This window comes from Echeneis naucrates, chromosome 4, assembly GCF_900963305.1.
Source record: "Echeneis naucrates chromosome 4, fEcheNa1.1, whole genome shotgun sequence".
Lineage (NCBI taxonomy): Eukaryota > Metazoa > Chordata > Actinopteri > Carangiformes > Echeneidae > Echeneis > Echeneis naucrates.
Window position 1 is genome coordinate 19,728,629 of NC_042514.1, and position 25,007 is coordinate 19,753,635.

General features: G+C 39.7%; 3 protein-coding genes across 6 annotated transcripts in view; 2 read left to right on the forward strand and 1 right to left on the reverse strand.

Moving 5' to 3' along the window:
* The window catches only part of adamts10 (ADAM metallopeptidase with thrombospondin type 1 motif, 10), a 50,581-nt gene extending 41,920 nt beyond the window's left edge, over positions 1 to 8,661 (reverse strand). The window contains exons 1-3 of one of the 2 annotated variants that reach the window (XM_029500849.1): positions 8,601 to 8,661; positions 4,111 to 4,201; positions 3,806 to 4,007 (exon numbers count right to left, since the gene is read on the reverse strand). In XM_029500849.1, the coding sequence (XP_029356709.1) occupies positions 3,806 to 3,932 (127 nt within the window). In that variant the 5' untranslated portion in view covers positions 3,933 to 4,007; positions 4,111 to 4,201; positions 8,601 to 8,661. Of the gene's footprint in view, positions 1 to 3,805; positions 4,058 to 4,110; positions 4,202 to 8,600 lie in introns of both variants that reach the window. The other variant, XM_029500848.1, reaches the window with a different exon arrangement.
* A 1,286-nt stretch (positions 8,662 to 9,947) lies between these two features.
* zap70 (zeta chain of T cell receptor associated protein kinase 70) lies at positions 9,948 to 19,782 on the forward strand. 3 transcript variants are annotated; one of them, XM_029499827.1, is made up of 13 exons: positions 9,948 to 10,011; positions 13,464 to 13,922; positions 15,050 to 15,210; positions 15,332 to 15,470; positions 15,574 to 15,655; positions 15,831 to 15,853; positions 15,931 to 15,970; positions 16,513 to 16,717; positions 16,881 to 17,087; positions 17,566 to 17,758; positions 18,105 to 18,245; positions 18,337 to 18,449; positions 18,811 to 19,782. In XM_029499827.1, exons 2-13 carry the CDS (start codon positions 13,518 to 13,520, stop codon positions 18,926 to 18,928), a joined length of 1,827 nt encoding a protein of 608 aa, XP_029355687.1. In that variant the 5' UTR covers positions 9,948 to 10,011; positions 13,464 to 13,517; the 3' UTR covers positions 18,929 to 19,782. The 3 variants fall into 3 exon arrangements, with proteins under 3 accessions (XP_029355687.1, XP_029355686.1, XP_029355688.1); XM_029499826.1 differs by lacking the exon at positions 9,948 to 10,011 and adding an exon at positions 13,083 to 13,203; XM_029499828.1 differs by lacking the exon at positions 9,948 to 10,011 and adding an exon at positions 13,088 to 13,196.
* Positions 19,783 to 20,347: 565 nt separating this feature from the next.
* On the forward strand, positions 20,348 to 24,756 carry mob3a (MOB kinase activator 3A). Its single transcript, XM_029499720.1, has 4 exons — positions 20,348 to 20,560; positions 21,847 to 22,412; positions 23,963 to 24,165; positions 24,338 to 24,756. The coding sequence occupies exons 2-4, from the start codon at positions 21,995 to 21,997 to the stop codon at positions 24,365 to 24,367; spliced, it is 651 nt and encodes a 216-aa protein (XP_029355580.1). The 5' UTR covers positions 20,348 to 20,560; positions 21,847 to 21,994; the 3' UTR covers positions 24,368 to 24,756.
* The last annotated feature ends 251 nt before the right edge of the window (positions 24,757 to 25,007 follow it).

Genomic DNA, 25,007 nt, shown 5'->3' on the forward strand with positions numbered 1-25,007 from the left:
TCAAAGTAAAAGCAAAAAGTAAAAATTAATTTTTGCAATTACTGTAACACAATACATCCTTTGATGTATCCTTTTATTGATTTCTGCTACAGTACAAGTTCTCCGTTCTCTCTCTCCACCGTCTCTTCACTCATCCGCCCCCCCTTCTCTACTTTTTCACGTCTTTTATGTATGCTTTTACGTCGTGTCATCTGTGGAGGTTTAAAAAAAAAAAAAAAAGTAATGAGCCTGTTTTTACAATGTAAGGAGTAGAAAGTACATATTTTTGTGCATAAATGTAAGAAGCAAAAGTAAAAAGTCGTCAGAAAAATAAATACACAAGTAAAGTACAGATACCTGAAAAATCTACTTAAGTACAGTAAGGAAGTATTTGTACTTGGTTACTTGTCACCTCTGTAGTTGGGGGAATTATGGTGTGGCATGCTGCCTGGACACAAACCAGGAACTGATAATCCCTGACTGGGTTGCCCAGGAGAGAGCATCTGAAGATTTAAGAACCAAAACACTCGAGCATCCTGGGTTCTTCACTGCCAGTACAGTATGTCCAAGCTGCTCATCTACATGGATGCCGTTTGTTCAACTATTCATTTATTACAATGCAGTTTTTATTTTTTCCCCAAAATCAAATATCATGAAATTATTTGCTTAGGCAGTCCCTATCCACCCATCCATCTTCAGCCAATCCCAGCTGACATTGGGTGAGGGGACAAACAGAGACAAACAACCACTCAAGCTCGCATTCAAAATGTCACAAGAAGAAACTAAATAAATAAACTAAAGCAAATCAACACCATTCCTTTCCTTCGACCTATGGACCACCTCAGTCACGCTGACCTGTCAATCTGCTGATTCTCTCTCCTGCCCTTGAAGTATCTTCTTATATCCGTCTGGTAAATGAACTTAAGGCTATAACGTTAGCATTAACAGAACAATATATGAAGTCTTTCCTGACATTAAGTGATCATAGATAACCTTCTATGAGGACTGATACTGTTTGGAAATACTAAAGAGACTTGCAAGGCAGCTTTTTGCATTCCCCCTCTTCTATTATCGCTTACTTCACCGTCATTGAATCAGTCTCTCTTCTTCAACCACTGCTTCGCTATTCACACCAATCTAACTTTGCTCAGCAGAGAAGAAATGAAAAGCAGCCTCCCCTGAGGTCCAAGTACCCAGGCCCACCAGCCTAGGATCTCTGGGGGGAAAAAGACAGAACGATCCGATTAAATAGTTATTTATTTAAACTCATATAGTTGCATCTTTATGTTGAGTGCACATCTGCATTCTTGAAAAGAAGAGCAAATAAATGCATCATTATCATTTTTATAAACTGGGGGAGCTTAGGAACAGTTTGGGGCAGCTTCAGCCCACAATTTAATTCAGTCTGCATGGGGACAATAATTTGGGAGAAGCATTATTTTTCATCAAGACTTTGACCCAAAGCAAACAGCAAAACAGCAAAAGCTGCAAAAAATGTTATAAAGAGAACAAGGTGGATGTCCTGGAGTTGCTTAACTGAAGCTCATGCCTCAATCCAATAGAGAGTTTATGGCTGGACTTGAAGCGCTGGTCATCGCCTATCCTTGTGCAACCTGACAAAGCTTTAGTAAAACTGCAGCTTTCAGTCTGCAAGCCTGATTGAGACATGTCCATATGGACAGCTACTGTGGCCAAAGGTGTGTCTGCTAAATACTTACTTGATTTAAAAAAGACAAAACATCCAAGGGGTTGAATAGTTTTTATAGGTACTGAATGAAGGTTATGTTGATTGCCTGCATACTTTCGGAAAATTTATTTGGCGTGATGTCTCTATTTGAATGCCAGTACAATATTCAGTACCCTTTCAGGTCTGTTTTGGCCTCTACCAAGACAGGAAGAAAACATCTGGCTACTACACTGTTCTGCCTGTTGCTTGGTGCTTCATAAGAAGCATACAATGGGCTTTCAGCGCTTTTTCACCAGAACACACTTCTGCTCAAAGTGAAATTTATGCAGGAAAATCAGAACAATGTACTACAAGGCATTGCCACAAAAGAAATGATGTGCCAAAGCAGAGTTCAACTTGCGCAGCTCATACTTGCACGCCTCGAGTGCTCCTTAGCCACTCAGACATCAATTCTTCATTAAAAAAAAAAAAAAAAAAAGATCACTGTGCATGTGAATTATAGTTCAAAACAATTAGAGTAACCATGAAACACATGATTACCCATAAAATGGAATTAAATTATAAGCACACATTCACGTTAAATACAAAAAAAAAAAAAAAAAAAAAAGACCCATAACATGCAATTTCTTAGAAGTTTTCTTTTCTTACTGAAATGAGGAACAGATTTCAATCTGGGAACCTTAACCATAAAATACAATTAGGTACTGCTGGTTGAAAAGACTGAAAATAATTAAAGCAACCCACACCATAAAGTCAGGATCACAGACAATAAACCAGTGATGCTTTCCTACTTTTAATGAAGACCTCAAACAAGGTTAATGGTGTGTTTATTTCAATAGCCTCTAAAACTCTTTTCACACATCACTGAGCGATTCAAAATTTATACTCAAATTTTTGATTGATTTGAAGTTTACTTGAACTTTGACAGTGTTTGGCCACCTGGATGACAAGTAAAGTGGGGCACCAGTGTGACAATGCTCTGTTTTTTAGAGGGAAAGGCTCTATAACAATAGTAAAATCTTTATACAGTAGCTCTAGAATTCCAAATAAAACTTTACAGTGTTTGATGTGATTTTTCATTTGTAGTTAATTTAGTGATTTACCCCGAAAACACATTTATAAGAGACGCATGTTTGTCATTTTATACATTATATATATTACTATGAAGATGATGTATATAAAAGTACAAGTGGATTTCATCTATACAGTTCCATCCACAACGAGTCAAAACTAGGTTACACACAGGTCAGTAATCTCATAAAAAATGCAAATTTTCTCGGTTAGTCTGATATATCTGAGCACTGTATCAGCAGTGATGCTGAGGGTTTCCACTCACCCAGGTCAGGCTTTCTACCACATTCCCACAACTGATGAAACCCACGCCGAGCCATCCTGCAGGACCGACTGTGACTGACTTTGAACGTGCCAATGCCAGAAACCCATCTTATTTTATTGTTGTGTGAACCCTTTGAACTGGGTAGCACGGCGGCATAGTGGTTAGAGCTGTTGTGAGTTCAGTTCCCGGCCTGGGGCCTTTCTGTGTGGAGTTTGCATGTTCTCCTGCCTGTGTGGGTTTCCTCCAGGTACTCCAGTTTCCTCCCACCGTCCGAACACATCATGTTTGGGTTAACTGGTGACTCTAAATTGTCTGTAGGTCTGAGTGTGAGTGTGAGTGGTTGTTGGTCTCTGTCTGTCTCTGTGTGTTGGCCCTGTGATGGACTGGTGACCTGTCCAGGGTGACCCCGCCCTCACCCAGAGTGAGCTGGGATTGGCTGAATGAATGAATGAACGATCCCTTTGAGCTGTATCAAAGCTGTTTCAGGTTATGTTCCCTTTCCTGCTGGTCAGTTTAGATGCATGACAATAAAAGAATCCACTTTTATTATAAAGGAGAGTTAAATGAGTACTATCAGGACTTTATTAGTATTATAAGTAAACAAAACTAAAGTTTGACAAGTAAGCTGTCCTAAAGTTGGAGTCTTTTGCAATGCACTAAGCCAGCAAATACACTGGACACAATGCTGTATCACACTGGACTACCTTCCCTCTCTCACAAAACACACACAAGTACACAAATGTACACATTCACACACACACACAAACACAAAAAACCTATAATTTTTAACTGCCTCCTCTCACCTTGTGATTGAGCAAATTCATCCCTGTGACTTCCTCCGGCCTCAGTGACAACCATGATGAAGATGATGACAGTACAGACCAGAGCAGACCTCCGTAGCATTTCCATGGTTACTACAGTAGTTGCCATAGTAACTGAATTCAGTGCAGCGGTTTCCGGGCGTCTGTCCCAACATGTCTCCTGCCCTCTCAGATGCCCTGTCACCTAGCAGTGGGACAGCTTAGCTCTCTGTTGGGCCATGGCTGCAGGAGGAACTGAAAATTCAGACAGACATAGCAGCGTCTACAGTGTGTCAGTCAGTAAGTACTGATGGATCTTGGAGAAGTCCTCATAGAAGTAGAAAAAGGTCTCCCAAGGCATCCAGCAGCAATGGCAGTTTTAGACTCCTTTCGGTTGTCCTGCAGAAGAGAAACTGTTGAGTAACTATAAGAGAAATACCATGAAAAGAAGTGAAAGGGAGGGGAGCGACGGAATTAGGCTCAAAGAGTAGGGCGGACCAAGTGAGACACAGTGAAGTATAGACGGAGAGAGAGCATGAGATTCCAATGACCCATGCAGTTCCCGGTCTAACAAGGCAAATTTACTTGGTTCAAATTCAGCATGCATTAAAGGACCTCCCAGTTCTGCCTTGTTCCCTCAGCTAATCAATCTTGGCTTTGGTGAATGGGCAAACACCCTGTCTTTCACTCTAATGACCTGAGGCCCCACTTTTTAAACTGCTGGCCTACCGGAAAGAGTTCAAACACAAAGGAAGCCATTGATCTCGAAAATAGCTGTGCTTAATGCCCAAACACGGCTTGAAGTGAGTATTATCTCAGAGTCTTTGGAGGTAAAACGAGCCAATTTGAGAGAGACAGCACGTTGCCATCACCGCTACGCTGGCTGACGATGGTGGTTGGTTGTATGGCTGAGTGACTTGCTGGCAGGCAGCCTGGCAGTACAGCTTACTAAGTTGGCTGACGTCCTGGCTAACAGACATATGGTATATGAGTGTCCATAAGATGTTTGCGTACATCTGAGACAAAAAGTACTGTCATAATAATAGCCTGACTAATGCTGACGTTTTTGAGACAAATACTCAGTTTGGCAGAAAAATATTTTAACTGATGGATGGATGGAGGGATAGACCATAAAAAGTAAAAAAAAAAAAAAAAAAGAACAGTAAAAACTTGGAACAAAGTCTAAAGGGATTAGTGTAAAACCGTCACTTCTCTTAGGAAGCGTAAAAAGCCTGATGTGTCTTTGAACAGACTGCAGTCTTTAGTTGTTTTGGCAACTCTAACCAGAAAAAGGTGACTACAGTAATAAGCTTAGAGGAGATCCAAGCATGAATAAACTTCGACAAGTCTGTAAAATAAACACAAAATAAGGGGAATGGCTGAATCTTGTTTGAATGTATTAGTAGAATAACACACGCACCACTTTAATCACCTGACTTGGTTATCTTGCAAATTCATTTTTTTTCATCTCAGCTTGGCAAGGCAATAAGCTTTTTAGTAAAAACTGTAAAAAAAAATGTGTGCACAGCTCTGCACAGTTCTAGTGACAGACGTCACAATTACTGATAGAGGAATTCTGGTCAATTTGTGTTCCACCAAGTTCCACTTGTGACGACTGTTTGATTTGATTTGATTTCTTTTACTTAGAGACCAAGTCTGCTTTATAATCACGGAAAATGACTTCCGCACACCCACAGTGCCCATTACCAAAACAGACCAGAGCCAGGATCGGGAGTCATATTTTCATGGGTGTCATTGTCTTTGTCTTGAGATTGGATTGCATTGTCAGCTAAAAGCTAACCCTTGTTATCGTTCAGTAAAGTCTGCCCACCCAGTTCACTCATGGCCCCCCTCCCAGCAGTCTGGGGAGAGAGGAGTGAGCAGAGACGCCACACTGGCCCAGATGGCTGGCAGCTAACCAACTGCAGCCAAAGGTAATCTGAAGCAGATGGGAAACTTTTTGGTGACGAGAGCAAGGGGAACAAGTTGCCTCCTGAAAATAGGAGGAAAGAAAGGAGTGCAAAGCCCGAGGGGAACGAAGGAGAGACAGTAAGAGCGTAAACTGCTCGAGCCAGTTGGGACAGCCAGTCTCGAGAGCTAATACCCTGAACTGTGTGTGGAGGAATGAGTTGGAAAAAAAGTACTAATGTGCCTCCACTTCATTTCAAAAAGCAATGTGAAGGTACAGAAAATGAGAAGTGGCTTAAAAAACACTGAGGGGTCTTTGTACTGTTGCAGCCCATACATGGAACAACTGAAAATCTCTCTCTTCTCCCCTCCCTCAGGCTTTCTACCAGTCATTTCCTGCACAAGCCAAACTCCCCTCCATTTTCATTACTTTTGCTCCTGCTCTCGATTTATTGTGTGGTTATTAAACTTGCAGCTTCATATCAAGTGCTTTTCGTTACAACTCTCCGTGTTTGTTTAAACAAGAGATAGGGAGGAAGGAAGAGACTGGACCCCCCACATTCTCCCTTGATGCTTCTCAAGTAAAGCTGCTTAAAAAGATTTGTGGACAGCATTGAAAAGATTACCGCAACAATATGCATGCACTGACTCCATGGTAAATTATTACTCCATTATAAACCACACAGAAATGCTGCTAAATCAGGAGCAAGCCTCCTCACTGAGGTGATGGTGTCATACGGTGTGCTGTGCAAAACTTTCCCTCTGGGCTGTATCACTTTGGGAGAAATAAAAGACGTATGTTTGTCTGCAGGCCAAGTGACACATACTCTCACTCTCCGTCTCCTTTGTGTTTTGCTCGGATGAACTGTGATTATCCAGCATATAGTGGCAATCGTGACCAAGACACAAAGTGGTCTGAGCTGCAGATAGGCTACACAATTTACAATTCAATCACAATTTTCAAATGAGAAAAGAAGGCAAGAAGAAGAAAGGGGTCGTTGTTATAACGAGAGAGAGAAAAATTGGACCGCTCAGGATAATTACATGGGAATTCAAGGTTGGGCCAAATGTGCAATGTAATCAAGCAAGTGGACTCCAAAGTGCTTTGACACCTTTTTTTTTTTTTTTTTCATCTTGTCATCTACTAGTGAGCACTAACTGGTGGTTTTAATGTGGTAAAGGATTAAAGTGTTTTTTTTTTTTCTTTAAAGACTGGAGCTAACTATGCTGTACTTGTCTTTAACTGTTGCCAGGGAGAATGGAGCTATCCGAAAACTAGCACACTAATCAAAGCCATATGTCGGGCTAAAAGTAAAGTCTGTGCAGAGCAAACAGATGCTAAATGTCCCTCAGCTAAGCTTCAAGCCTAGGTCTCCCCCATTCTTTCTCTTTATCTCTCTCTGACTCTCTTTCTCATCACAGAGTAGCTCACGAATCAGCCTTAGATTCAGATTATTGTTTCATTCAACAAGTGGTGAATATTCTTTTTCCAAATGACACCATGAGGCCTTGGGATCAAATCGCCCATGAGACAAATGTCACAAGTCAGACAGTCAGTGTTCCAGTCTGAGTCACACAACTCTCCAAGTGAAAACCGTGGACAGGTGAAAGAAACAACGAAGAATTGGGTTATCCCTCTCAGACTAAACTCTGTGCAAAGAGTGTCTGGTACAAAGACAGAGGAAAGAAGGGAGCATGCATTCCTTTCTCAGTTTCCCCAAATAAACACTGTGCAGATGAAAAGTGGGAACATAAACAAGCCGGAAAACCTCAGATGTGAAAATGTGCCTCTCAAGTCTGAAACAATATTTAGCGAGAAAGAGAGATGACTCGACACAGAAAAAGTCAGCCAGCAGCACTGGGAGCAGAGCATAGTCGGTAGTGGACATTTTTCTCCTGTCTTTTCGATTCATTTCTGTGTGGTTTATATCTGCCTCGGGGTTGCCAGCAACCCAAAACACCAAAAATACTACTTTTACTACCACATACAACAAAGGGAATTAGCAGACACTCCTGTTTAAGAAGCTGGAAGGATTATTATTATTATTATTTTTAATAACTTGATTGAAGAATGATTAGTTGCGTATAGACTTATTTATCTGTCTTTGTATCCCACCTTAGATCACATGAGAGGATATCCATAGAACATAGTATGGTTGTAAATGTGCGTGGGCTGGTGAAAAAGTATACAGTATTAGAGATGCATCAATCATATGTAGATGCAAAATCAGCACTGATGACATCATGATGGCATCAATCCTATGCAATCCTATCCTATGTTAGTTGATGTCACTGCGAAGTAATATCACTATGAGTTGTATTACCACAGAAATGCCGGCCTCTGAAATCTTAATGAAGAATGGGTTGGTGATACCTCCCTTGTGACATAATGAAATAATGTATTTATAGAACGAACCTGACTTTGACTACAACTGAACGAAAAGCTGAGTGATGCCGCGCAAAGGTGAAGAGACGCACACAGCTGCAAGTTTCTGCAAAGTCAGCAGATGCGGTGACTCATCTCTCCTTCCTGCTCCTCAGTCAGGGACCACAGATGGCCACAGCAGCCATGCGTGCCATACTACTAACTGCACCACAAGGCTGGTCTGGTTGGACGCCGCCTGTAGCATCTCTGTAATTCCACAGTCTGGCGTTGTGCGGTGATAACGGCAGCACTTGTACATTAGAAACGCCACAGTGGGACCTTTCACTCGCGCCTGTCTGCTGTGGGCCACATCATCCCGACACGCACTGACCGCCGTGTCACCGGAGAGGGGAACTAGTCCTGGGGAGGATTTTCCGATTTCAGGAGAAACACTGTTCACATACCACAAGGCGACGTTAAGCGCGTGCAGGTGCAAAATCCCGATCCTGCGGCTCGGTGACCTACCTTCCAGCGTCCCGTCGCAGAAGTCTGGCCGAGGAGACCCAGACTCCCTCCACCTCCGGACCCAGGGCTGCACCTCGCTGCCTGTCAGCGCAGCACTTCCGGGAGGAGCTTTCAAACTAAAACTGGACGGAGAGACTCCCGTCCACACCAGCCTGCGTCCACTTCAATTCAGTTTCATTCAGCTGAAATATGGCAAAGGCACAGGAAAGCTGCAAATCAGCCGGTAGTGAGAACGGCAAAGGTAGAATAATAAAAAATGTTTTTCAAATTAAGAACATTTTGCATCCCCAACCAGTTTTTTTTTTTTTTGGAATTCCTGGAATAAATTGAAATAGAAATGCACCAAAGTGAAGACAGTTCAAGTACAACCCTCTCGCCTCAAAAATGGGATAATTGTAAACTGTTAAAGCCAAATGCCAAATGTTCTGAGCTCCCTTAGCTTCAAATGAACTGTCCCTTTGCCTATAAGCACTTTGTTATGAACTATTAACAAGGAAAAGACAAAATTAACTCATTTTAATTCCTAACACACAACCTTTCAACAATTTCTACACGAACACAGTATGAATTTACAGCAGTTGTGAATGAGAGGTCTGGAGACCACTGAGCCTTTGGAACTGCTAAGAATGTCAGCTCATTTTTCATTATTTTGAAGACACCCATTCTCCTCTCTAGTTGTGGCTTGGCTGATTATGTCTGACTTGATAAAACAGCATCCTGCTGATTGGCTGCCTGGTGTGCAACTCAAGGAGGCAGATAAGGCAGCTGGGTTTGGGGTTTTTTCAGAGTATGGCTGTCATCTACATTTAGTCCTTTTTAGTGCTATGGATATTGCACAGGTGGTTGAGTGTGTGTTTGAAAGGTGTCTGAATGTAGCAGAGCCTGCAACAAAGTATCACACAGCACATTGAAATGATGAAATGCATATATTTAAAAAAAAATTATGTGCAATATAAAATATAGGATTAGAGATGAAAGCTTTGCACAGATACAAAATTCATTTAATTATTTCTACTGTGAGGATGTTTCACTTTAAAGTTTTGTGTTGCGGTAAACTAAATGTCTTTAGGCCGCGGATGAAATATAATAAATGTTATGTCTCTTCCTCTTTTTCATGTTTAACAAAAGACGTGGCCTCAAACTACTCTGATGAATTTTTGAAAGCGTATGAATGTTTCTGAAAATGCTAAATTGTTACTTTAATTTGGAGTCACTCAATGAATTCTGTGTTTAGCTTTTTGTGATGTTCCAGTCAGGATTAAAAAGTTGAGTGTGTGTGTGTGTGGGTGGAAGAGAGGGGGGTTAATAACGCCTGCGTATAGACAACACCTTACACTGGTGCCAGATCAACAGATATAGTTTTGGCTTTGAATCAGCGGCATCACTTTGTTTAACAGGAAAACAGTGTGAAGTAAGTAGATTCTCTTGTTATAGTTGGTTTAACTGATGAAACGCTTTGGGTTAGTGTGAAAAAAGCAAAAGTGTGCAAAAATGTGCTAACTAACTAAGACCGACAGATCAGTTTGAATTTTGCTCTTGTTTTACTCTACAACTTTCTCTCATGCTCCAGACTAACCATCTAAACATGGTTTAACTAGAGAAGTTGATAATAGCAACTGCACAGGATGTCTTTTAAGATTTTAAGAAAATTATATATTTTTTAAGTAGCCACATCTGTTTCTGAGCTGTAAAGAAAAAGGAATAAAACGTGTGTCTTGTCCACCACAGTTGGGCTGAGATATGGCTCTGGCTTTCTAAAATATAAATGATATGCGCCAATGAAAACGAACTATTTTCATTGTGCCTTGGAATAGAAAACCAAAAATGGGCAAATGGTTTTAAAGAAACCAAGAGGTCCATGTGTATGTGTTTTTTTATCACCCATAACATCTCTTGAAATTACTGGATGTAATTTTAGTCCTGGACTGAAGCATATCTGCAAAATATTCAAACCATAGTCAGGTAATACAGCTCTGCTTAAAAGAAAGAGGGCTTTTATGAACACAAAGCAATTGTTCATTTTTAACCAGTTAAAGCTTTAAAGTTTGAATTTTTCAGATAGCGTGGACATTACATTTCATTTCAGACTAGCGATAGTTGGCCGAAACCAATTTACGGTGAGATTTCACTGTCGGTTTGCTGCAGATCTTTTTTCCCTTAACACAACTACTGTGTCTGTGCTTTTTGTGTTACTTTCGGCTTGTAAGCTACACTATCTTTACTTTTCAAATGATCATGGCATTATTCCAATGTTGTGTATTTAAATCGTAGCAGTCTCTGTTTAGTCTTGAGTGAATCACAAGAGTGAAAAACTGTTTATGTGAATATATACTGTTTCCATCACTGCAGGAATCAGTGATCAGATCAGATATTCAGCTCAAATCTTCCTACGCCTTCAGTTGTTTTTAAATAACATATTTTGGAGAAAAGTAGCTCATGTGCAATGGTTAAATTTTACCACATCTGTTAGTGTATGTCAGAGAAACAAATGATGACACTGTATCAAGGAACATTTAGCATCACATAACAGAAAGCTCATTTCCTGATAGCACAACTAAAGCCTTCCTAAGCTAACTGCTGCTTCAGTTATCTTGATGAATCATAATATACGGAAAACAGCAGAGAAGCAAATTTAATCTCTTTCCCCATGGTGGGATTTATCTGTGTACTAAGTAAGACTTCTCTGCTAGGATGGGACGTCGCTATTTGTGATTTTGCTGTTTCAAGAAGATATACAGAGGAGACAATTCAAATGACTTATGTCCGGGCTTAGAGTGAATAAAAAGGTCAAAAGGTCTCTTCTGTACTGAACTCTCAGTCTCTGTCTCTTTGAAATAGAAAGGGTTAACACAAGAATCAGTTTTCTGCTTTGTATCTTAAGAAAACTGGTTTAAGTAGAGAATCAGCCTCATGCCAAAAAAAAAAAAAAAGAAATCATCCTTCCTTTTATGTTATAATAATATCTTCATATACAGGAAATTAGCGCAGTGACTGATTCATGCTTTCTTGCTAGCTTATTCGTTGATACGTTTTTCCACTTGCTCGCTGAATATAATGTTTGAGGACAAGCTTTCGTTTTTTAAGTTGCTTGTTTTTTCTGACCAACACCGTGGAACTGAAAGATATTTATTTGATCGTCAGTTGCAGCTAAATAGTTGGATCTGTTTAGTACTTCATCAATTAGCAAAATCGTTGCTGATTAATTATCTGTAGGTTTACACAATGACAGAAAGTGTCTTGGACCTTTTGTGTTCAGTAAAGATGAAAACAATTCAGTGACCTTGTTAAATAAAGAGTAAACTTTGAAGTGAAAAATAAAAGGCTTCAAAAGGAGCATCCTAATTTCTTTCATGCAAGGTCAGTAACAAAGTGATTAAACTAATTAGAATAACAGCCTCAGAAGTTTGCCTCTGCTTGTACTCTTCTTTTTGGAAACGTCGGGGAATTATTACAGAAGTAATAAACTTAAAGTCTAAACTAAAGTCAAACATTACAAAGAACGTTCCCTGATGACTGGATTGTAATCACTAATGTGTAGAATTACTCTGGAGGTGATTTTAAATGCAACGTTGAACCTACAATAAATATAAGGCCATCATTTGGTTTGCATGTAGTGTAAGTAGAGGAGGGCATTAATCTCGCCTAAACCGAGCAGTGCTTATTGAACTATCCAGAAGCATCATGCAAATTTCTTGATATGCAATGAAACTCTACCATGGCTATCTATAGACGTGGGGGTTCTTTTTGTCCACAGAGTAGGGTCAGGAAGTTTTTGTTGTGGTGAGAAGGAGACCAAGACACGATCGTCTCATTTTTTGTCTCATTTCTTGTGGCGACTAAGAGTCTTTGCTCGGTTGTCCACTATGGATGTGGGCAGGTATGTAGCAAGGAAGCTGAGGTTTTCACACTTTCCTGTAATTTTTTTACTGTCCTGGAAGCCAAGTTAAGATATTACCGTAAGACATCTCTTCTCAGTGACAGATTTAATGACACTAATCAAAGTCCATTTCATTCACACAGAAACTGGAAACTGATAAAAAAAAAAAAAAAAACCAGGTTGTTGCACACGAAGACACTAACTACAAAACAGTTTACAATCACTGTAAATTTCTGTCTTGAACTCCAACAGGCGTTTTCCGCCTGCTAACAGTTCAATTGTTCCACATTGTTTGATTATGATCTAATCGTCATATCTTCACTTGATTTTAGAAGCCTCTGCCCAAAGTCCTATTCCTATCAGGACCACTATGTTCTATCTACAATAGTTATTTAAACATCATAATACGGCACTCTTTCCCTAAAAGATTTTCCTCATAAATAGAAATGTTTTGACATTTTCTGATACAGAGGGAAGCGTGTAGAACCCAAAAGCACCTGTTCAACAAAACAGCAAGAAGCTGGAGAAAGGAGGTTGTGAAGGCGGACTGTGACTTCCTGTTGTGGCTTTTGTCAACAGTGTGTCAATCTGTAATCTTCTTCATGCAGTCTAGAAGTGTGGGTGTTTCTTGCTAAATGTCTAATCCAGACATTTGGCACCTTGTCAGTACGAAGTTGACAGTCCTGAAGAAAAACAATATCCTAAAGCATAAAAGAAAAGTAAGAGGTGAGGTTCTTCTGATGAAATGTTTTAGTTTGTTCATGTTTTGTTTTTTGTTTTTTTAGAACTTTAGTAGAATTTTATGTCCGTAACTGTTATAGATGATGAATAAGAGTTGACGGAACAAACTGTGTAGGAGGTATAGGGACTAAAACGGTGAAAGGTCAGAAGTTACACATTGGATTTAGGTCCGCTGTATCAGATTATTCCCTAAATGTTTATTTCACATCTTTCTTTTTCATTTTTTTTTTATTTCGTTCCTTTAGCTTCTCTTCACCAGCAACACATCGGCCCAAACCAATTCATCCTGAGGTGTCACCATGTCCACTGACCCTGGAGCTGAGCTGCCTTTCTTCTTTGGAAGCATCGGTCGCTCAGAGGCTGAGCAGCATCTGAAGCTGGCTGGGATGGCCGACGGCCTTTTTTTGCTCCGGCAGTGTCTCCGCAGCCTTGGAGGCTATGTCCTCTCACTTGTGTGGAACCTGGAGTTTCACCACTACTCAGTAGAGAAACAGCTGAACGGGACTTACTGCATCCCCGGCGGGCAGCCTCACTGTGGGCCTGCAGAGCTTTGTGAATTTTACAGCAGGGACCCTGATGGGTTGGTGTGCATCCTGAGAAAACCCTGTCTGCGCCCCCCAGAAACACAGATAAAGCTTGGCGTGTTTGACAACCTGAGAGAAAACATGCTGAGAGAATATGTGAAGCAAACCTGGAATCTAGAGGTGAGGCTCTCCAACAGTTGAACAGCTTTTCTTCTATATTTTTATGGTTGGTGGCTTTCAAAGACAAGTAGGTACGTATTTTTTCAACAGAGAGGGGAGTATATTTAAGCATGTTTGCTATTAAAGTTCACCGGCTACTTGAACTACTTGGACTCTACTTGAATGCTTTTCAGGGGGTGATTAAAAAATAGGCATGAGCAGGCCTATTTGTACGAGTTTATACGAGTAAAATTTATACGAGTAAAAGTATAAAACCTTCGCTGCCATTTCAGAGCGAAAATACTGCACTATAGCGTATTTCTTCATCTTTTTGATTAAAATCTTATCAGTTTATAAATTTGATTTAAGTTAAGATAGTCAAAAGTATATGAAGCTCACATATGAATACGTTGTTAGGAATCTACTATCATAGCGTAATGATGCTCTTATATCTGATAATTTTTGACAAAAAGGATTTCTGTTACAATATGTCAACAGCGGTCTTAAGCATTAGCTAAGAAGATAGGAGAAGGAGGAAGAGAAGAGAAAAGACAGAACAAATTTCCAAACGATAAACTGAACTCTTACCATAACATTCCTCCCTCATGTACCTTAACAAAGTCTGTCAAAAAAAAAGCTATGCACTTCCTGATTGACATTTTAAGTTATAGTAATCTGGTCCTCTCCTCTCTGTAGCTCTTCACAGGATGGAAGCACCATTTTTTTTTTTTTTTTTGCACTTTTGGTCGTCAGTTTCACAGCCAAATAATTTGCTTCATGGGCTGTATGTGACCTGAAAACTGAAAAATAACTGAGTATGTTTACTCAGGAACTGTATTTTAGCGCGACTATTCCTACTTTACATGAATATTTTGACATCCTACTTTTATCTCTCTTTTAGCCCGTGGGCTAAGAACATGTTTGCTTATTTCCATTATTTCGTCCATATGTGTGTTGAGTGACGTGAACCACTTCCAGATCAATTAAAGTACAACAATGACATATATCGCTGCAATCCCAATATTTCACACATTCATAAACTGACTGAATATATGCAAGTGAATGCATCCAAAGGATGAATCATACATAGGACACATATCGGTCTTAATGTGTGCATTTTGAATGTTTCTGTTTGTCTTTCTGTTCAGGGAGAAGCAATGGAGCAGGCCATTATAAGTCAAGCTCCTCAGCTTGAGAAGCTGATTGCCACTACTGCACACGAGAAGATGCCTTGGTATCACAGCAAAATAAGCCGCCAGGAAAGTGAGAGGCGGCTTTACTCCAGAGCACAGCCCGATGGCAAATTTCTGTAAGTCACTGAGGATGATGCTGTGTCTCTACCTGCTCATGCCTAATGCTTAATCACCCCCTGAAAAGTTTGCGTGTAAGGACTGGGTGTAGGTCTAAACAAACTGTTGTGTGTTTCTCAGGGTGAGAGAGAGAGAGGAGCCTGGTACGTACGCTCTCTCCATGATGTATGGGAAAACAGTTTACCACTATCAGATTCTCCAAGACAAATCAGGGAAATTCTTCATGCCAGAGGGAACAAAATTTGACACAGTCTGGCAGGTAGATCAGCCAGCATACTTTTCTCTTCCTCGCTGTTTTTTCTGCCGGAGCTGACACGGCCTTTTCTGAAATGAGATTTGACTTTTTATCTCAATGTCACCAGCTGGTTGAGTACCTGAAGATGAAACAAGACGGCCTGATGACTGTTCTTGGAGAGGCATGCCTCAACAACAAAGCAGCTGGAAGTATGACCATCTTTTTATTATTTTTTTTTTCTCAATTCCACAACATTCTGTCATTGATGCCACAACCAAAGTCGTCAGTTCGCATCTGTGTTTAATCTGACACAGTTATCACAGTCCTCATATTACATTGAACCGAAATTGTTAATGAATCAAATTTTTTTTTGCAATCTTGCAGAGACACCCAATCTTCCTGAACCAGTAAGTATTGCTGAAATCATGCACTTTTTAAGTTAGCAAAGGTTTCAGTGAAGTTCAGTTTAATGTCTATCTTTCAGAGACGGACTGCTCAAAATGGATACACACCCCCACCCCGAGGTCAGTTACCTGAAGTGCAAGCACTGCACTGTTTTATTCAGCATGATTTGTCTTTTTATTTATTTAGATAAATTCAAGGCCAGACATTTTATTTTATAGACACTTTAAACTGTTTCTTAAAAATGCATTATATTTGTATACTTACTATACCGTGGAAAAAGAGCTTTTACCTTTCATACTCAAATTATTTTAAGAGGAGGTAGAGCAGCATCTCTGAAACGTGGTGGAGTTGGGATACTAAAATGGCAATAAATTGAAACAGTGCAGATTTTTAGTAAATGGGTTTAGTTTCACTGCCCCCTTCACCACAATTGCTATGAAATTCAGCAAGATGCACTGGAAGTTTGAAGTGTTTCAAAGACTGATGCTGTGAAAAAAGCCGAAAATAAGCCGAAAATAAATTTAATCACGAAAATAAATGCTTTAAGTGTAGCTTGAAAGGCCACATTGAAAGCAGCCAGCTGTTTGACAATATGAACAGACCCGTGAAAACCTACCAAGAAATAAAGATCAGTTTGTTTGTCTTTGCCTTCACTTTACAGCTGTTGCAGGAGCTCCAGCACCAGCCCCCAGCACCAGCTCAGACCATGACCTTCTGCCCATGGACTGCAGTGGGTTTAACCCTTACCATAACCCCAACGATGTGAAGAGATTTAACATCCAGAGGGAGCAGCTGCTGATAGATGAGGTGGAGCTTGGCTCAGGGAACTTCGGCAGCGTCAAGAAAGGAGTCCTCAAGACTGAATCGTGAGGGCCGAAATATTCCAAAACGTTATTTGCATTGACGAGAAAAGATAGAACCCTGAAACAAACAAGATGTGATTGTGTATGATGAAGCGTGTGCATTAAATTATGTCTTTACTCAGCGCAGGATTTATGTTCATAGACAACTATGTTTGTTTTCATTTAGGGGTCAGATAGACGTGGCCATCAAAGTGCTGAAGAGCGACAATGAGAAGCTGGTGAAGGAGGAGATGATGAGGGAGGCAGAGATCATGCACCAACTGAGCAATCCTTTCATTGTCCGTATGCTTGGCCTCTGCAATGCTGGCAGTCTGATGTTAGTGATGGAGATGGCTTCTGCTGGACCGCTCAACAAATTCCTCAGTAGCAATAAGTAAGCTCAGATCTGCAACATTTTTGACCGAACCAGAAACAAACAAACAACAAAAAAAAGTATTTTAATTCAATTTCAACTCATTTATTTTAATCATCACAATATGGTGTACGGCTTCATAATTATAAAAATAGCACACAGTGATTCACAACCTGTTTTTTTTTTTCTTTCCTTTTTTACTTCACTGATTAAAATGTAGGAGTCTTTGAAACTTTAATGTAGACGTTATGTTATGATCAGCTCAACGTCAGAATGATTTTCCATTTGATGAAAGTTTATCCACAAGAAAGGCAGCAAAGGAACTTACTGATGATGATTTCTTTTTAATCTCCTCAATCATCCTTTCACCTCAGGCTAATGTAGGCCAGAAACCCGTGACACACAACATCCTTCGACTCATGATATGGGTTGGGGTTAGAATTGCTTTTGAAGGGAATAAGTACATTTTTAATCATCAATCTTATTTTTGTTCCACCAGGGATACTGTAACTCCGGAGAACATCGTGAATTTGATGCACCAGGTTTCAATGGGAATGAAGTACCTGGAGGAGAAGAATTTTGTGCACAGAGATTTAGCAGCTCGTAACGTCCTGCTGGTCAACAAACAATTTGCCAAAATCAGTGATTTTGGGCTCTCCAAAGCCCTGGGAGCAGACGACAACTACTACAAGGTACTTGTGATGTAGCAGAGCTTTCTTCAAGCAGATGCACTACAATTGATTTTAGTATTTCCTGCTTCACTTTTCCTTTTTGAGAGGATTAAAAATGATAGAAAATAAAAATCGCACTAATCTCATCACTTCAATATATTTTATTTTAACTTGGCCAACCATAATTAAAATGTGCTTTAAAAATTGAATGAAATCCAATCTTGAGGTGTCCTTTCTGTACCTTGCTGCTGCTTCACCCACTTTGGGAATGATGACTGCAAATTCATCCCTCTCTTCCTTTTATATAATATTATTATATTGGCAGATGATGAAGACTGACAACCTTCTTGCATTTTGTGTTAAATAGGCTCGCACTGCAGGCAAATGGCCTCTTAAGTGGTACGCCCCAGAATGTATAAACTTCCACAAATTCTCCAGTAAAAGTGATGTATGGAGTTTTGGCATTACCATGTGGGAGGCCTTTTCCTATGGAGGGAAACCGTATAAGGTACAGTATTAGGGGTTTTTCAGTTCATTGTAGGGCGAGGATTAATGCTTACCATCACTTTACAACTCTTGTCTTTTTCAAATGCATCCAGAAAATGAAAGGACCGGAGGTGATGCGTTTCATTGAAAATTCGGGCCGCATGGAATGTCCAGCGGCATGTCCAGAGCGAATGTATGCACTGATGAATGAGTGCTGGACATACAAGTAAGAAACTGGTTGTGTCTTAATTTTTTGTTTTTGTTTGCTTTGGTAAAAAAAAAAATAAAAAAAATAAAAAAAAATCTACTGAATATTAGTCCAAAATAGGAATGTCTATTAAAAAAAGTTAAATAGCATTTCCATATTTTACATTATAATTATTCTTTTTATGCCACATTTTATATATGTTGATGTATATGATGGTACAAATACTTCAGTGCTGTAGATTCCTCTTCCCCCCCACTGCACTGTATCACCTTTTAAAGCAGACCCACTTCCTTGGACATGTGTCATCCACAACAGAATTTTCAGTAATAACTGAACATATGTTGCACTGTACTCAGATCTAACTCACCTCTCTCATCAGACACGAGGATCGTCCAGACTTCAAGAAGGTTGAAGAGTCCATGAGGTCGTACCATTATTCTGTATCAAAAAAGGTCAAACCTGAGGGAGCAGCAGCAACTGCTGAGCCAGCCAACTAGACGGAAACAAGGCACATTCTGTCCCGATGCTTTACAAAGCTTCCTTTCAACTGGCCATTAAACAGCCAAAACAAAGAGCTTTTATGAATGGTGCACACTCATCAGCTTCAACTACAGCACCCATACAGTTAAACAGGATTCAGAGACAGTAAATGTGCATTTGTAAACCAAAGTTTACTGTCATCAGTGCATGGATGTAAAGCACCTCTTATAATTAACAAATGTATATTATACTCATTTCTGATTAGAAGGGAGGCATGTGATACCTGTATTGTGTGTTTTTATGTAATCTGCTCTTGCTTTTTTAATGCCAAATGATCTAGAAAGAAAGTGATAGAACAACCACATTTTAATGTGTGTAAAGATAGTGGAATTGATTTGCACACAAAGGTCATGCATCTGAAAGGGAAGTAATTAAAGTGTTTTCAGTTTTTGTGAGAACAATGTGCAGATTATCAGTGGCATTCATAATCATGTAGACCAACTATAAATTATCATTAATTGCTTTTTATGAGATAGCTGTCTATTTGTAAAGTCACATGGATATTCTGCCATGAAAAAGTTTGCTTATTTCTGAGGGAGACCAGAGTTGATGCCCATAACGTCACATGCAGAGGCATATTTTGTAATGCTCAGTAAAATGCAAGCTGTTTATAGTCGACATGTTGGATTTCCTATCAGTAATTAAAACATGATGGATAGTGGGTTATAATGACTGGTTTATCAAACACATAGGATATATCAGGCTGTCCCCTACAAGGGGAAGTAATTCTGAGCTGCCAGGCTACACTGAAGGACACACAACACTGGAGTTTGTCTTAAAAAAAAAAAAAGGAAATGGCGGGGGCCAAAAATGTTTATATCAGATACCCTTTAACCCATTTTGTTGGGACTATGTTAAATTTCTATATTCAGATTCAAAAAACAAAGACATACAAACATGACATGAGAACACTAAATCACCTGAAGGGCTCACAGAGAACTCACAACCTTTTTTTTTTTTTTTTTTTTTTTTTATCAGAAAGCAACGCAAAACGAGAGAGGCAAGAAAGAGGCATAAAAATAACAACTGAGAGAGAAAACAGCCGCACACAACATTTAACAAGGACACTTTTACCTGAAGCAAACACAAATCAACACAAAAGAGATCTCAACGAGATTCAAATCGAGAACAAAAAGAATAGCAACTTCAGATGTCGCTTTGGTGTCACTTTCATATATAGAACGGGAAGAGGGCTTCGATCTGTCACATACTTTTAAGGAAATTAAACCAAAGTGATTGTTCACAATGTGTACTTCATAATTTCGAAATTTTCTTCAAGGTAGCTATGAATACAGCCGAGTGTTGAATTAAGTGACACTGGCCGAAAATAAACATTATTTTGAAAGGTTGGCGGACGGAAGTCATTCGCGGTGCCTCCTGCTTGACTCCGATATACTTTTCGTTTCGCAGGGAGGAGTCGTGCGTTAGTTTCTTAATTAAAGTGGCGTATTTATTGAATCGCCGGTAACTGTACAACATGTATCCATAATGTAGTCTGTGCGTGCTGTGGACGTAAAGCTATCGGCTAACCACCTGACGATTTTTGACAAAACATCGAAGGAAACTGACGGAACAGGAAGGCGGAACAAGTAAGTTCGGCAAAGTGGCTTTGAACGGAGCGATTTCATCCCCGCTCGATCACCAGTCCGCGATAATAACTCTATCAAGACGGTTTTATTTGAGATGTGCTGTCGATTGAGTGCACATACGGTGGACTGATCACATTTGTTGGGGTGTTTTTCTTGGTTTGGGAAGCAACAAGTCTGACCGCGTTAGCTAGTCGCGCCACGAACAAACTTGGTCGGTCGTCATGTGCTGTTTAATCTCTGGCTTTTACATCTGGCTTTCGAAACGCCGCGGAGGCCGATCCGTGGATAAAAACGACGCTGCAGAGATTTCGATCTAAGCCGCTGATATAATGGTCAAAGGCAGCCAGACTGGGTTTTACTGTCATTCCGCAGATTCTTGTTTCACGGCGAATTGGTGTCTGAAATAGGAAGTGACTCAGGTTGGCTGGCTCACTGTGTCATCTCTGCTGCAGGCCTTTCTGCTGTCATGTCGAGGCGAAGGTAAAGGTGAACCCTGAAGTTTATTCAGACACACAGCCTCAGCCCGCCGTGTGCGAGGGCAACACTTCCCGTGACAATCGGCAGGCCGATGGCATATTTAAATCAAACAGCCATTCAGGGTGTTTCACTGGGAAAACTATGGATGTTGGCATCATCTCAAGAAAAACTTCTCCGGATAATCCGCTAGTTATGCGAAGGGGTATAAGGGGCCTAAACTTTGCTATGTCCTCTCAGAGAAATTTAAGATGTGATGTGTTGATGAAGGAATATGTCTATTACTAATTAATCAGACCATTGTTTTCTTTTTAGTGAATTAGCACTTCAGTTGCCATTTTTTGTTTTTATTTTTTTGTTGCAGCTGCCTAAAACTTTAAATATTGAATTTTTAACTGTACAAAATGACAAATAACTTTGGAAGGCAAACAAGACTTTTTTTTTTTTTTTTACATTTTATCTTTGTAAATAGTTAAAATGATTGTCCAATCAATCATCCATATTGTTCCAGATTCATTAGTAAATTGAGTTTCAGCTTTTGTTGAAGTGCAGCTACTTTGGTAGTTTTTGGATTTAAGATCGTAAATGGCATCTATCCTTATTTTTTTTAATTCTAAAGACCATATAATGAATTGATTAATCAATGAAAAATTATCAGTTGATAAGTTGATGGTTAGTTGCTTCCCTTTATAGAAATATGTCATAAGATATGAAGATATGCAATATTCCACAATGAAGTTTGTAAAAATTGTGCATATGATTGTAGCACATAAACTAAATAAACTCCCTGTCTTTTTCTCCTCTCCTTTTAGTATATACAGTACTACAGACTGGGTCAAAACAAACAACAAAACACAGTCCATAAGGAACTCAGTGTTTATGCAACCATTTGACTTATTAAGTAAATAATTCACCAGAAACATTTAAACAAATCACCAGCAGCCACCACCACATGCAACCATGTCCCTGGCTCTGAAACAAGTCTTCAACAAAGACAGGACATTCCGGCCCAAGCGCAAGTTTGAGCCTGGGACACAGCGCTTCGAGCTGCACAAGAAGGCCCAGGCATCTCTGAATGCAGGGCTGGACCTGAAGCAGGCTGTCCAACTGCCCCACGGCGAAGACCTTAACGACTGGGTGGCTGTCCATGTGGTCGACTTCTTCAACCGTATTAACCTCATCTACGGCACCATTAGCGACTCCTGCACTGATCAAACCTGCCCCGTCATGTCTGGTGGGCCAAAGTACGAATACCGCTGGCAAGACGAGCACAAATACAAGAGGCCTACTGCACTGTCAGCCCCAAAATACATGAGCCTGCTAATGGATTGGATTGAGGTACAGATCAACAATGAGAACATCTTCCCCACCAATGTTGGTAAGTGTTTGTGTGCTGTTAACAGTTTCAGAATTAGGTCTGAGACCATACCACTTTTGGATGTTGCTTACCTTTGCAAAAGTTTAAGAGATATGAACAACTGTATGTAGTGAAACTGCACCCACAAAGGGTTGCAAATAGAATTTGACAGGCCACAAAATTGTTAAAAGCAGAGGCTATCTGATAAAAGATATTTTTGCTGTACACAGTAGAGTTGTTCAGATTCTGAAATTCATCTGATACAGCCAAAAATAAGGAATTGAGCATTGGGTGTCTGCGCATCGATTTAATTCCTTGTAATTACTGACACTTTACAAACTGCTAATGTTCATATCAGGCGACTGAAAGGTGACGTATTGGTTTGTGAACTTGTGTTTTAACTCTTACTTGCTTTCACATCAAGTGAGAAGTTGGGCTATTTTCTCCTAGTCTTTTATGGTTCACACCAAGTATTTGCTGGAAATCAGCACCACCACTATTCTTAAACCATTAACTGCACAGGAATGTGTGCCGTTCAGCCACAACTTTTTTAGGGCAGCAAAGAAAAATGTATTTAAATGGTGTAATGAGTGGGCAAGTTTCAGCAAATTAGCAATACTTGTGCTCGATGGGAGGTACTAGTATTAGGCACTGGTAGTATTTTGAATTTCAACAATCAGCAATCTTTCGTTGGCATGTGAAGACATCACACAAAAGAAGTAGGTAAGATCAGTTCACCGGCAATGAGTGGAAGAAACAGGATGAACTGCAATAGCCAATGATGGGATACATTCCTTGAAGACATTGTTTAGTTTTTAACTTCCTGGTACACTATTTTTTTTGTAAACTTATGTGATTCAAATGTTTGAATTTCCCATTTTACTAAATTGGAACTACTGTTTCAATTTAAAAAATATATATTATTAATTATTTCCACATTTATTAAAATAAAAAAAATAAAAAAAATCCTGCGATGAAGACGTCAAAAGCGACTGCTAAAATAATGCTCACATTACAGGTAAACAAGATTTTAGATCAACTGTGCAAGGCCACATATATTTGAGAAATTTTAAACATTGTACGAATGTTCAGTTTGCCATCTGTTGCTGTTCTCACTTTTTTGTGTCACTTGCTTGCACTGTGGATGAGCGGACTGTGTGCCATGGACTTTGGTTTGGCATCTGACTAATTACAGATACATCAAAGCAATGGATTTAAAATGGGTCGCACAATGTCCAGCAGGCTATAAATAAAAATGACCTCTGATGTGCTTGTCCCCTGGAATAGAATCCTGAAAGATTATTGATCAGTCAAAATAAAACAAAATACTAAATTAATCATTTGCTCAAAGCTGAGTCTTATCCCCTTCAGGCCAAGTCGCGTTAGTTTACAGTTTACAAATGAATACTGGAAGGGTCCTTGAATCAGCAAAAGAAAGGGCATGGAATGCAGAGAAAAGTAAATGTTTGTAAAAAGATCTTCTAATTGTTGAATTTAAAATTTTTCTTTGCTTTCTGTGGTGCCACGGATTGAATGTAGTGTTCTACCGTCTCTGTCTGTTTGACTCTCAGGTACTCCTTTCCCTAAGACCTTCATGCAGGTGGCTAAGAAGATTTTGTCTCGTCTGTTCCGAGTGTTTGTCCATGTCTACATCCACCACTTTGATCGTGTGAGCCAGATGGGGGCTGAGGCTCATGTCAACACCTGCTACAAGCATTTCTATTACTTTGTCACTGAGTTCAACCTGACAGACCACAAAGAGCTAGAGCCTCTGGTGAGTCAAAGAGAACATACAATCTTATATGGAGCTAGACAGAAAGTATATCAAAATGGATTCAATAAATGTGAGCTTACGCATCTGTGTAATGTATATATTTGCATCCTTAACTACAGTAGCGTTTCCTTCATTGCGGTAACTCACTGTATGTATGTGGTTTTTCATGCAGAAAGAGATGACCTCCCGGATGTGTCACTGAGGGAGAACATTGACCCTGTGGAGACGCCTGATGTACACATCCATTTATCTAGAAGACTGCATCAGAGAACTAAAAGAACAAACAAATTCAGAAGAGTCTATTTTTATATTTAAGTACTGTAATCTATTTTAGCTACATACTGTAGGTTTTACCCAAGAACCCTTTCATATGAGACATTCTATTCCTTTAAAATGTTTTCAGACCTTTTATGAGAGTACAGTATTGCAAGGTGTATGTTTGTGTTGATGTTTTTTGTTTTTCTATTTTATTTGCATCTCAATCATTCCATGACGGTTCTATTTCTCTGATAAAATAGTCTAAAATTAGAGATTTCTTGCTATGAATCTGTAAAACTATGTTGCAACATTAAAGTAATTCTCTATTACAAATTGAGTTTAGTAATCAAATTTTTTCACTTCACGCATTGTGCTTGGCTAGAGCTTAGCTTAGGAAATACAGTTCTTTGGATACATTTGGGGTTTTGGTGCATTCATTATTATATATATGTTGAAATGAATTGAATACAGTAATGGCCTGCTGGTGACTCAGACAGATCATGTCTGTGTTATTGTACACTCTGGGCATGAGGCCACCAGGCAGGTTCTCAGATGTCAAACCTACAGGTGTGTATTGCAGATTC

Coding starts and splice junctions, on each gene's coding strand:
- zap70 (XM_029499827.1), top strand. CDS start 13,518: ATGTCCACTGACCCTGGAGCTGAGCTGCCTTTCTTCTTTGGAAGCATC. Junction 15,656..15,830: donor CAACAACAAAGCAGCTGGAA/GTATGACCATCT, acceptor GCAATCTTGCAG/AGACACCCAATCTTCCTGAA. Junction 17,088..17,565: donor AAATTCCTCAGTAGCAATAA/GTAAGCTCAGAT, acceptor TTGTTCCACCAG/GGATACTGTAACTCCGGAGA.
- mob3a (XM_029499720.1), top strand. CDS start 21,995: ATGTCCCTGGCTCTGAAACAAGTCTTCAACAAAGACAGGACATTCCGG. Junction 22,413..23,962: donor CATCTTCCCCACCAATGTTG/GTAAGTGTTTGT, acceptor TTTGACTCTCAG/GTACTCCTTTCCCTAAGACC. Junction 24,166..24,337: donor ACAAAGAGCTAGAGCCTCTG/GTGAGTCAAAGA, acceptor TTTTTCATGCAG/AAAGAGATGACCTCCCGGAT.